Source organism: Vombatus ursinus, unplaced genomic scaffold (assembly GCF_900497805.2).
Source record: "Vombatus ursinus unplaced genomic scaffold, bare-nosed wombat genome assembly UNPS02014807.1, whole genome shotgun sequence".
NCBI classification, from domain to species: Eukaryota; Metazoa; Chordata; class Mammalia; order Diprotodontia; family Vombatidae; genus Vombatus; species Vombatus ursinus.
The window spans coordinates 61,720,087-61,732,905 of record NW_020954585.1 but is presented as its reverse complement, the minus strand read 5'-3'; the positions used below and the strand labels follow the sequence as shown (position 1 = coordinate 61,732,905).

General features: G+C 39.0%; 1 protein-coding gene across 1 annotated transcript in view; it reads right to left on the bottom strand.

Annotated features, from left to right (window-relative positions):
- Nucleotides 1–12,819, bottom strand: part of LOC114052192 (dynein heavy chain 3, axonemal-like) — a 176,229-nt gene that overhangs the window by 54,971 nt on the left and 108,439 nt on the right. The window contains exons 34-37 of the mRNA XM_027874669.1: nucleotides 10,429–10,563; nucleotides 7,556–7,667; nucleotides 4,374–4,615; nucleotides 849–949 (exon numbers count right to left, since the gene is read on the bottom strand). Coding sequence (XP_027730470.1) covers nucleotides 849–949; nucleotides 4,374–4,615; nucleotides 7,556–7,667; nucleotides 10,429–10,563 — 590 coding nt within the window. The remainder of the gene's footprint in view (nucleotides 1–848; nucleotides 950–4,373; nucleotides 4,616–7,555; nucleotides 7,668–10,428; nucleotides 10,564–12,819) is intronic.

The window sequence follows — 12,819 nt, the reverse complement described above, 5'->3', positions numbered from 1 at the left end:
TAGAACAAATCCTTTTATTAAGGTGATTTGTTCTGTGAAGTTTGAATTCAGTCAAAGGGCCGCACTTGAGGACCTAGAGGGCCACATGTGGCCTCGAGGCCGCAGGTTCCCCACCTCTGACCTAATCAGTCATGTACTACCTAACAGCGCTGAGTCCCATTCCATTGGCTGTCCCATTGGTAGCCCCAGAGGATATGTGGAAGAGGGCTTGCCTAGAGTTAGAAATAGAAAGGAGCAGTTCCAGAGGTGGGGAAGGAGGAGAGAAGACCAATAATATAGATAATCAATCACTAGATTTGGAAGAAAAGGTTAATGGCTTTTTCTGTGAACTATCAGCTGTTGATTTTCTGTAGCAAGTTTTTAATCCTAGCACATCTGGTCTGCCTTCTCACCACCATTTGCTATTGTTCATTCTGGGAATACAGACTAATTTTAAGATTCACCAAAGCAAAATATAATTAGGAAGGTAAGCTGCTGGCGGGGATAAGGAACATATCAGATAATTCACTCCAAGGCCATTAATTTTTGGGTTATCTGCTATTTGAGATTAACCAATACCAAGGACAAGTTATTTATGTACTCTAGGCAAGGCTTGAAAATTATGCTCTCTGTACATTACTGTCCACCACAAGCTTATAGCTTTTGCTGTAATACATGCAATTTGACATCATAAAATAAAAAGTATATGCCTTGGAAGGGAGAATTTTCTCATGTGCATTTATATAAAAATAACTTTGTAGCATGAATATTAAACCTTCCCCCTTCTTTCTGTTGTGCCCTTTGAGGCTGCCTCACTTGCCCACCCCAGTCCCAGCTTTGGATTAATGTTCCATTAGTTGATCAACTACCTGCTGACGGTGGCTGGGGAGGCCTGCTCTAAATCTGCTGGCTCGAAGATCAGACTCATCTTGTCATTCATCTGGATGATCTCTCCACTCATTAAACACAGCTGGAAGTGCAAGGGAGGGGAGGCAGAAGGGATGAAGGATAATTAAAAAAGGAGAAGAAGAAGAAGAAGGGGTTAAGTTCTGTTTTACCATTTGTAAAGGTTCTGGGAAAAGTCAGTCCACATCCCTGCAAAACAGTTTAGAAACACAGCCACTTGCATGCTTGACAAAGACGTCTGAAGCACTGTAATACAGATTTTGGCCACTCATGCCAGCATTCCAACAGCTGGCCTTCTCCCTCTGCCCTCACTTGGCACTTTCTTGTATATTGGTTTGTTTTATTCGAATTATTTCATGTACATAGGTTTTATCTCTCTCCCAAAAGACTACACTATTTCTTGATGGCAAGGAACATGTCACATACTCTTTTAGTATCACTATCAGCATTTAGTAAAACCCTAGGCCTATCATTCTACTCTCATTTATTAAACTCCTACTATGTGCCAGACTAGACATTGGCATACAAAGACAAAAGTGAAACAGTTGCTTACCTCAAGAAGCTTATATTCTGTGGGGTCGGGGTGGGGAGAGAACATGACCACAGCCAAGTACAGGGTGTCCCAAAAGTCTTTTGTGGTTGTTCTTGTTGTTTTGTCACGTCTGACCCTTCATGACCCTGTGGACCATACTGTACGGGCTGTTTTCTTGGCTAAGATACTGGAGTGATTTGCCATTTCCTTCTCCAGTAGATTAAAGCAAACAGGTTAAGTGACTTGCCCAGAGCTCAGGTCTTCCTGACTCTAGACCCAGTGCTCTATCCACCTTGCCATCTAGTTGTAGCTTAAAAATTCACTAAGACTTTTGGGACAGCTTGTATAGATAAAGTCAGTCTATATAAACAAAACATATGCAAAATAAATGCATGGTAATTTTGGAGGGAAGTACTAGCAGTTTAGAGAATCCGGAAAGGCCTCATTGTAGGAGGGGACGTTTAAGCTGAACTTTGAAGGAAACTAGGGATTGACAGAGGGAGAACAGAAGGAGTGCACCCTAGGCATGGAGCCTGGGGATAGAATGTCTTGAGTGAAGGGAAGCCTGAAGGCCAGTTTGGCTGGACTGAAGAGTACAAGAAGGGAATGATGTTTTAAGTCTGGAAAACCAAGTTGCAGCCAGGTTGTGAAAGGCTTTAAATGCACATAGAATAATTGCTCAATAAGGATTTGTGGAGTGGAATTTGAGTGACTGACACCCTTTCTGGTGCCTGCTCATAAAGCATAAATTATTACTGCCCAAAGTATGTGTGAGAGTGGGCTTTTAGGTAGAATCTCATGAAGGGCAAACAGAGGTGTGCCTCTTCCCAAGTACAACATGGCCAAGATGAGACATGGGTTCACATTGTGGTGGATTCTTTCCATACTCCTTAACAATCCAAGTCTGACTTGTGTAACTGAAGGTGAGACTGAAACTTCTATGGACTCACTGTTCTCCACACCTATAAATTGAGGGCTCCTTTCTAGCACTAACATCCTATGGATTAAACATCATTCATTCAGTTATGAGGCAACACTACCATATAGACCTCATTAAGACTGTTCTGCTCACTATAATTTGGGAATAAAAAGTGGGTAGCTAGGTGAAGTAAAAGAGAGAGTGCTGGGTCCGTAGTCAGGAAGACCTGAGCTCAAATCTGGCCCCAGACACTTACAAGCTATGTAACCCCCTGGCAAGTCATTTCATTTCTGTTTGCCTCTGTTTTCCTCATCTGTAAAATAGGGGTAATAATAGGTATCTCCCAAGGTTGATGTGAGGATCAAATGAGATGATCATTGTAAAGCACTTAACACAATGCCTGGCTATATTAAGTGCTATATAAGTGTTAGCTATCATTCATTCAGTTATGAGGCAATACTACTATTCAGCCTTAACTAAGACTGTTCTGCTTATTGTAATTTGGGAATAAAAAGGTGCCCTGTGGAAGAAACTTGGAGCAGTCATTCCGAAGATATGAAAGTATACTATGAAGGAAAACTAGGGATCAGATTTGAATTATAAAAAGAAGATACAAAACCCCATGTACATATATGTACACATACATATATGCACCATGAAGAAAATGATGTGTAAGTGTATTGCTATACAGAAGAACATTGAAGAATGTGTTATTGGTAATCAGAAAACAGCAATATTGAATTGGCTGATCATCACTCATTGGTGTGTAGAGTAAGCTCCTTCATAAGACAGTAGGAACTGTATTGTTCTGGTCTATGTTTCTTCAGCCCCTAACATAGTGCCTTGAACACAGTAGGGACTTAATAAGTTGAAGCTTGTTGAATTGAATTGATTTCAACTGTAGTGGAAACAATACTGGCCTGGGAGCTAAGAGAACTGTTTTCTATTACTAGTCCTGATGCTAACTGTTAGCGTGCCACTGAACACTCCGAGGCCAGTTTACTCATTCTTAAAATGAGGGATATGGATTATCAGTGTACCTGAGATCCTTTTGAGCTAAAACATTCTGTAGATTTATGATTCACTCTCACATGCCTTATACCAAAGTTCTCCACATCACTGAATAGATATGCATGTGGTATAAATCATAACTCTTGTTGAACAAACACAAATAAATCAATTTTATTGTGTCATCTCTAGATACTTGGGCTAATAAAATAGATGTGACTGTGTTCCAATATTTTGGCTAATGTTCTCAAGCAGGGAAGGACAATTAGGACATTTACTAACTGTTATTTACATTTCTTTTCTCAATTGTAAGCTGACATTCGTTACAGTAAGGCCTTCTGCTTTGATCAGAGGTTTCCACACATAATTGCATTTTCTGAACCTGATTCACAGGAGGCAAATATCAGCCTTTAAAGGCCTAGGCCCAGCACAGCCACAGCTGCAGCATAGATTTCCAGAAGTTGGGGCCAGCCTAGACAGGGTATGCACGAGAGCAGAAAGTATGCAGTAAAACATTGAACAAATAGCTATTGCCTACCAGCAGTTGCAGTCTCCCTCAAGGTGCCATTTCACTCACTCCCCCTTGAAATATACCTGGGAACCCAGCCTGAATGTGGTTTTGATTCCTTGACTTCCCCAGCTTATCTTGCTTCTACAGACTGCCTTTCAAATACCTGGCTTTGAGCTTATCTACCTCAATGAAGCCCACAAACCATGTCTAACATTACTAGACCCTGGGACAGCAGCTATCATCCATATGTGGCATAAAAGACAGATGCACTATAATCAAGACAGAAACTCCTACTTTTAAAATGGTTAGCTTAGAGAACAGACATGCAAACAGAAGTATAATTCACTAATTTCCTTATTGTTCTTACCCCCTGTGAGCATTAGCTTTTTTTGTTTTTGGAGGGTGGGCATTAACTTTTAGTGTGACCAGTGTATAATATACAAAAGTATATCATTCACACCAATCAAGAAGATTTAATTTCCCAATAAGATTAAAGTGTTAACAGTTATAAGAACTACCTTCTTATTGTCATCCAGCACAGTGTTCATATTTTCAATCCAAACGGCATCCACTGGGCCATCAAATATAATCCACTTCCGGTCATCAGTCACTGATGCTGCTTGCTCTCGAAAGGAGGTGGCGAGGACCCCATCAGTCCACTCATGACTCACTGGGTCAAAGCAACCATACAGCTGACCCATAGTGATGGCTTTAGGATTGATGATTTTGTACTCAACAGCAAACTCATCTCCTTGATTGGCTGGGCAAGGAGAGAAATTACAAAATCAATGATTTTTGATGAAATTAGGACATTAGCAATGAAACTATGCTCCATTATCAACATCTGTCACATTTATTTAATGTTCTGCTTGTTTACACAGAATCTACTTAGATCTTTGTATACTTTCATTGTATGCTCTCAAAGCCCATTGGATTTTGATAAATCTCCGTAAACACCCCGAAAAAAACAGGTACCATTCATGCCTTCCTTTACTTAATGCAGAATGTAGAAACTAGGGCATTAGGATGAGACATAACCTTAAATAGGAATCCTAGCTATCCTCTTGCTCTAGGCCCTAAGCTTTCTCTTCAAGGCTTAACAAAACCAGAAAAATCAGGTCTATGGGTTTAGGGTAGCATTGTGTTGCAATGGAAAGAACCCTAGATTAGGAATCACAGGATTAGGATTCAAATACCAGGTCTACTATTTATTAACCTGTGTGCAAATCAATTTATCCATCTAGGCCTCTGTTTCATCTATAAAATGAAGGGGTTAGATTAGATGAACTCTCAGGGTCCTTCTAACTCCAAATCTAGGAAACCAGAATGGGTCAAATGGTGTAATTAAAAGATTATTGGATTTAGAATTGGAAAACCTGGGTTCAAGTACTAGCTCTATAATTTATCAGTTATATGACTTTGGGCAAATCACTTTCTCTTTGAAGGCTTCCATTCTCTCAACTTGTGAGAGTGAAGGGAAACACAAAGATGATGTTTAGAGTCTCTCTCAGCTCTCGCATTCTATGAGTCTAAATTGTTCAGAAGGAACTCCCCCTCCCCCCAAAAAAAAAACCACAGGCAATACTCATTTGAACATGTCAAGGATGTGTAATTGCATCGGGGGCAACACCTTCCACCAATGCAGATCACAACCTTTCTACAACTTAATAGATGACCTTTTTTTTTTTTTAATAGATGACCGTTGAGGGTTGTTGTGGCCCCCAAACTCATTAACATGAAGATGGGCCTCTTCCAATGGACTGGATGACAGGCATACTGTCCATCACCAAGTCATGCTTATAGCAATTTCCATCCAGGCCAGAGCTTATGTTCCATTTGCATGGAGTTCTCAAATGCAGGGTCATCTCTATGCCAAGATCATAGAATCACAGGGCTAGACCTTTCAAGGGCCTCAGATGTCATCTAGTTCAACCTCTCTCATTTTTACAGATGAGGAATTTGAAACCCAGAAGGATAAGACTTGCCCAAGGTCACAAAAGTAGAAATCATCCCAGGCAAAATTTGAATCCAAATCTTCTGACCCCAGCATCAGCACTTTTCCCAGTGGACCAAGAAGAAATTTTATGAGGAAGAATTTTAGTGGAGAATAATTTAAGAAAGATTAGGAATACGACCCAGGGCTTGAGTCTTTGAGTATTCCGTCCTTTGATGCTTACAAGGTCATAATGTTAACGCTAGTTGAGTGATACAACAGTATGTATTTGCATTTGTATAGTCCTTTGAAGTTATAAAGTACTCTACTTGAATTATCTCATCTCTCAAAATTCTTGCAAAGCCTACTTTGCAGGGCGATTGAGAGGAAACTTTAAACTGTAACATAGTAATAGTTCACATTTGTACTGTTCAGTCATTTCAGTCGTGTCCTACTCTTTGTGACCCCATTTTCTTAGCAAAGAGACTAGAGTGGTTTGCCATTTTCTTCTCCAGCTCATTTTTACAGATGAGGAACTGAACCAAACAGGGTTAAGTGACTTGCCCAGGGTCACCCACCAATAAGTCTGAAATCAGATTCTAAGTCAGGTCTTCCTGACTCTATCCACTGCTGCCACCTAGCTACCCTACATTGACTCTTTAAGACTGACCAAAGTGCTCTCCTCACAGCAATCCTATCAATCAATCAACAAGCATTTATTAAGCACCCACTATGTGTCAGGAACTGTGTTAGGCACTGAAGATACAAAGACAAAAATTAAAATAGTCCAAGCTCTCAAGGTGTAGTGTAAATATTATATTATCTCATTTTAAGTCTAAGGAAATGGTCTGAGAGACACTTCCCTGCCATCATAAAGCTAGTATAAATGTGAGTTATTATTACTGCACAGTCCTCCTCAATTTAGAGCTTAAAGGGATTCATCTAATCCAACCTCCTCTGCTTACAGAGCAGGAAACTGAGGCTCATGTGACTTACTAATTGTCACTCACCTAGAGAGTAGCAGATCTATGACTTGAAACTAAGTATATCTCCAAGTAAGAGGGAAGGGTAAGGGGAAGTGAAAGGAAGGGGAAGAGAAAACAAAGGAGGGAAACAAAAGAGAAGAGAGAGGAAGCAAAGAGGAGAGAAAAAGAGGAGGTGGGGGAGGGATAGAATAGGGAAAGGCAGAAGGAAAGGAAGGGAGGGCAGGGGAGGAGAAAGCAGAGAAGAGAGGAAAGAGAAGAGGAAGAGAAGAGGAAAAGAGAAGGTAAGGAAAGGGGAGAAGAGAGGAAGGGCAGGGGAATAAAAGGGAAAGGGAGGAAGAAGGGAAGGGGGAGGGGAGGAGATGGGAAAGAAAGGAGGGGGAGGGAGATGGAGAGAGGAAGAAGAAGGGGAAATAAAAATGACCTATTTTTTTTAAATCAAACTATTTGCTTTTATAACATTTCTATTTAGGTTAATTGCTTTAATTGAAAGTGGTTTCTCCCACACCCAAACTCGAAGGCTTCCTGTAAACCCTCTCTCCATCTGTGAGCTAGCCTGGGTTTAATGACACCACAAGCAGTTTTCCTGTGCCATCATGGAATTCTACTCAAGATAACAAGGATTTTTTTTTTGCCCACAGAGGAAAGCCTGCACGCTGTTCTATTTCTGGCTACTACACAGGAATCCAATGACAGCAAAAGTAACACCCCAACACTATCTCTCCAAAGCCAATTTGTGGAGTGAAATTAATTCTTCTTAAAGCTATAGGGCTTTCATCTTTACCTGCATGCATATCACCCAGAGCTGCAGCCAGGACTTTGTAAGCACAGGTCTTCCCACCCAAGGGGTCTCCAACAATCATGTAACCGTGCCTCACCAGCATCATCTCATAAATCTAAGAAAGCAACATCAGATGAGGAATTACAGCAAATTCCCTTCAAAACTCAAGTTTGGGCATTTGATTAATGACACATTATGAGTTAGATGCCCAGGTATTTTATTATTCCCATTTTCCTAATAAGGCTGGGAGAGTTTAAGTGACTAGACTGGGGTCTCAGTAAGTGTGTGAGGCAAGATCTAAATCCAAGTTATCCAGACTCTAGGTGCATCACACCATTCACTATATCATAGTCTTTCTCTAGGGGTATGGGTCAAAAGTGAATGTGTCCCCACCTATTTACCTCTGAACCCCAATTTGTGATTCTGACCTATTTTTAATTTCAGTTTACAGCCATTATAAATATATGTCAAGAATTCTTCAGCCAGCTGTCTAGCATGAATATATAAATTCACAAATTGTGTTTCTGCTCAATCTTCTGTTCCCAAGGCTAATAGGTTACAGTCTTTTGCTTTGACTGGCACTGATAGAACAGGGTTTTACTGAGCATGGCTCTCTAATTGCACAATTCAAATACGTTTTAATATAATGGGGTTAAAATCAAGGCACAAATCTTCACTTAAATAATGGATTATGGAACTAGAAGATTAAACAGAAAGACAATTCTTGAATTTTCCATTTGTTCTTCCTTCACCGAATACATTAATCCATATTTGGTCTCTTGTGGTGGGATGTATATTTTTAATGTTTTTATCATTAAAATTGTTCAATCTTGCGAATTTTCTATTAGATTATGAATTTCTCAAAAACAGTACATCTTTCTTTTCTCTTTCTCCTTCTCCTGCTCCTATTCTTCTCTCTCTCTCTCTCTCTCTCCCCCTCCCTCCCTCTCACCCACACACACAGAAACACACATTCATCTTGGGTTTTTGGTTTATATAGAGTGTCCCAAAAGTCCTAGTGCAATTTTAAACTTAAAATTGCACTAGGACTTTTGGGACAACCAGTATAATGAATTGATTGAATATTCAATCAATGATACTAACTTCAGAGCAGAGGAACACAGCCAATGGCAATCCACCAGCCTGCCCAAAGGGAGATAATCAAGAATGAATGACATCTACTTTCTATCTGCATAGTCATACTACATTTCTAGATTTCTGTTCTAGCATCCATTTTGGATCATTTTGGTTACCTACTGGGAGGCAGCCCAAAAGATAACAAAAATAATAATAGCAAGTATTTATATATTGATGTAAAATTTACAAAGCACTTTACATACATTAACTCATTTTATGCTATTATTATCCCCATTTTACAGATCAGAAAACTGAAACTGAGAGGTTAAGTGACTTGCCCAATATTTTGTAAATGTTTGAAACAGGATTCAAACTCAGATCTTCCTGACTCCAGGTCCAAAGCTCTACCAAATCAAGTGGCCAAGTGAAAAATACCATGCATGAATCAGTAGCGTTCCAAGTATCACTCATATTCTTGCAAAGGGAGTTTTTGCCATGCTACAGCAATGACTGAAAACTTAGGAGCTTCCCTAACACTATTTGCTAGAGATGGTGTTTATTATAAGGTGTGAGATAAGAGTCAGGAAATCCAGGTTTTCCTTTTGTCTCTGCTTACCAATAATTGACTATGTGGCTTTGGATAAGTCATTTCAACCTTGATTTCCTCATCTGTAAAGTCAAGGGACTGGACTAGATACAGGTCTCTTTCTGCTCTAAAACTCTATGATTTTTTGAGGTGGGTTCATCTGAGACCTATCTCAACAGAGTATCCAAAAGACTGTAGTTTCACCTAGAGGAAATAATTTCACCTTTGAAGCAGCATAGCACAACAGATAATGCAGAGAACTTAGAGTCAGGAAGGCATGGGTTCAAATCCTGCTTCTGACACTTATTAGCTGTGTAACTCTGGGCATGTCACTCAATTTCTCTAAGTCTCAATAAAATGAGGGGGTTTCAGCTTTAAATTAATAATCCAATAACAATGTTAAGGCATGGATTTAGAGAAAGACATGATCACAAAGTACCAATATATTAACTAATTCATCTTCTTGTTGTTGTTCAGTCATTCCAGTTGTGTCTGTCTCTGTGACTCCATTTTTGGGGTTTTCTTTCTTTTTTTTTTAAGGCAAGTGGGGTTAAGTGATCACACAGCCAGTAAGTATCAAGTGTTTTGTCTGAGGTCACATTTGAACTCAGGTCCTCCTGACTTCAGGGCTGGTGCTCTATCCACTGCGCCATCTAGCTGCTCCTATTTTGGGGGTTTTCTTGACAAAGATACTAGAGTGGTTTGCCATTTCCATCTCCAGTTCATTTTACAGATGAGAAACTGAGACAAACAGGGTTCAGTGATTTGTCCAGGGTCACATAGCTAGTGTCTGAGGTCAGATTTGAATTCATGAAGGTGAGTCTTCTTGATTCCAAGCCCAGTGCTCTATCCACTGTGCCATTTGCCAAATTCTTGCATCCCATGCTCAAGATAGATTCTTAGTTCTCACATTAGAAACATAATTCATAGGAGGCTGTCATAAAGAAACTGAAGGAGAGCTTAAATTTGAGCTCTTAGCAACAAAATTGGATGGCATCCTGGATTGCTGAATGATTTTTTTTTTTTCACTTCTGTCTCAGTGTAGGTGCCTCTAATTGCAGTGGTTTTCAAGATGCCTGATGAAATCTTTCTGAATCCCTAGCCTTAGCTTAGTAATTTAAAGTTATTTTGAGATGATCTTGAATGAAAGAAGATGATGGCTGAGACTCACAAGTAAGACAGCTACCTTCCCATGGGCATATGACAAACCAACCTGGATAATCTTTCCGATAAACCATGGTACTGATTGCAGTTTCATCTTTTTGATGTTTTCATTTAGTGCTTCAATGAAAAGCTCATAGTCTGGCTTAGGAAGAATGACTCCTGGGAACAAATCCGATATGATCCCCTGTTAACATAAAATAGAGAAGACTATTGAGAGCCTGGAGAAATTCAATTCGATAAACATTTATCAAGCATCTAAGTGCAAGGCACTGAACTGGGGATTCAAAGATTAAAAAATAAAAAAAGGCACAGTCCCTGCTCTCAAGTTTACAATTCAACAAGCATTTATCAAAAATCTAATAAGTACAGGCCTTAGAGCAAGATTTCTTAACCTGGAGTCTATGAACTTAAAAAATTTTTTTTGATAACTGTATTTCAACACAATTGGTTTTCTTTGTAATGTATTCTATTTTATGCATTTAAAAATATTCTTCCAAGAAGGGGTCTGTAGGCTTCATCTGTGGGTGCTAAAGCCAGCTCCAACTGGACTCTAGTGAATTAACTTTTCAGGGGAAGCATTTACATCTCAGAATTTGGCCAATGCTAAAAATCAGAGCTTAATTTATTATTTTGTTGATAGTCTAGTCTTAAGAAAGCAATAAAGAAAATGTTAATAATGTAAATTAAACTTTTTTCCAAAGAGCTGGTTGTTAAACATTTACCAGCAAACCCCTAGTTTTATGAAATTACCCAGGGGGTTCATAACACAAACAAGTATAAGAACCCCCCTGCCTTCAAGAGTTCCTTAGGGCACTAAAAGGCTAAGTGATTTGCCCAGGTCAAGTAGCCAGGATTTTGACAGAGGCTAGACTTGAACCCATATCCCCCTGATTCCAAGACCAGTTCTTTATCCACTATGTGACACTACCTGGCTAAGACAACTTTGTAAGTCTCTAAGTAGCCAATATGCTTTAGTGGAGGGAATTTCCTTACAGGGAATTCCTTGTACCAATGAAATCATGGATCTGGTTAAAAAAAGAAAAATCAGCACAGAGTTTGATGCCAGGGAAAGAAAGACAAAAATGAAATAGTGTCTGTTCTCAAGGAGCTTACATTCTGCATGCTACTACAGTTAGTAAAGAGAATAAGATCTGTGCAGTTTTCCTTTTCTAGCTACTCCTACTGCCTAGATCTCAGAGCACCTGCTAGCAAGGGCTGCTCAGTAAGCAGAATAGGCAGCTACTTGGACCTTCTGCTTATAACTATCTTCCCTATAGTACCCTATAGTCAATGGTACTTGAAATTCCACAATTAAACATGCAATTCTTGAGGCCTTGAAAGCTTTTCCAGCTTCCAGAATGCTCTATTAAAATTCAAATACACATTCAAATTATATATTAAGCAACTATTTTATGGGAGTTATTGTGATCACTATAGTAATAATCATAATTATAAATGTCTTAGATTTATATAGTGTTTTTACAGAGCTCTTTCCTTACTAAATTATGAGAGGGTACTGTGGCAGTGCAGGTATAATTATCCCTCTTTTACAGATGAGGAAACTGAGGCTTAAAGAAATTAAGTGATTTGCCCATTGTTGCATGGATAGTATTGACTATGTAAGAATAAGGCTCTATCATTCCCCAATTGATAAATGATCAAAAGATATGATCAGTTTTCAGATGAAGTAATCAAAGCTATCTTAGACATATGAAAAAATACTCTCACTATTGATTGGAGAAATACAAATTAAAACAGTTCTGAGGTACTACCTCATATCTATAGATTGGCTAGTAGGATAGAAAAGGTAAATGATAAATGTTGGAGGGAACGTGGGAAAAATGAGACTTTAATGTACTGTTGATGGACTTGTAAATTGATTCAACCATTCTGTAGAGCAATTTAGAACTATGCCCAAAAGGGCTATAAAACCATGCATACCTTTTGACCTAGCAATACCACTACTAGGTCTGTATCCCAAAAGAGATAAAAAAAAACAAAAAGGAAAATGACCTATATGTACAAAAAAATTTATAGGAGCTCTTTTCTGGAGGTAAAAAATTAGAAGTTGAGGGGATGACCATCAATTGGAGAATGGCTGAACAAGTTGTGGTATGTGATTATGATGGAATACTATAAGATGGAGTACTATAAGAAATGATGAGCAGGATGCTCTCAGAAAAACCTGGAAAAACTTGCATGGGCTGATGCAAAGTGAAATGTACTGTGTACAAAGTAACAGTAATACTGTAAAATGATCAGCTGTGAATGACTTAGATATTCTTGGTAATACAGTAATCCAAGATAACTCTGAAGGACTTATGAAAAATGCTATCCATCCCCAAAGAAAGAACTGTTGGTGTCTGAATACAGATTGAAGCATACTTTTTTTAACTTTATTTTTCTTGAGTGTTTTTTCTTGTCTGTTTTCTTTCACATG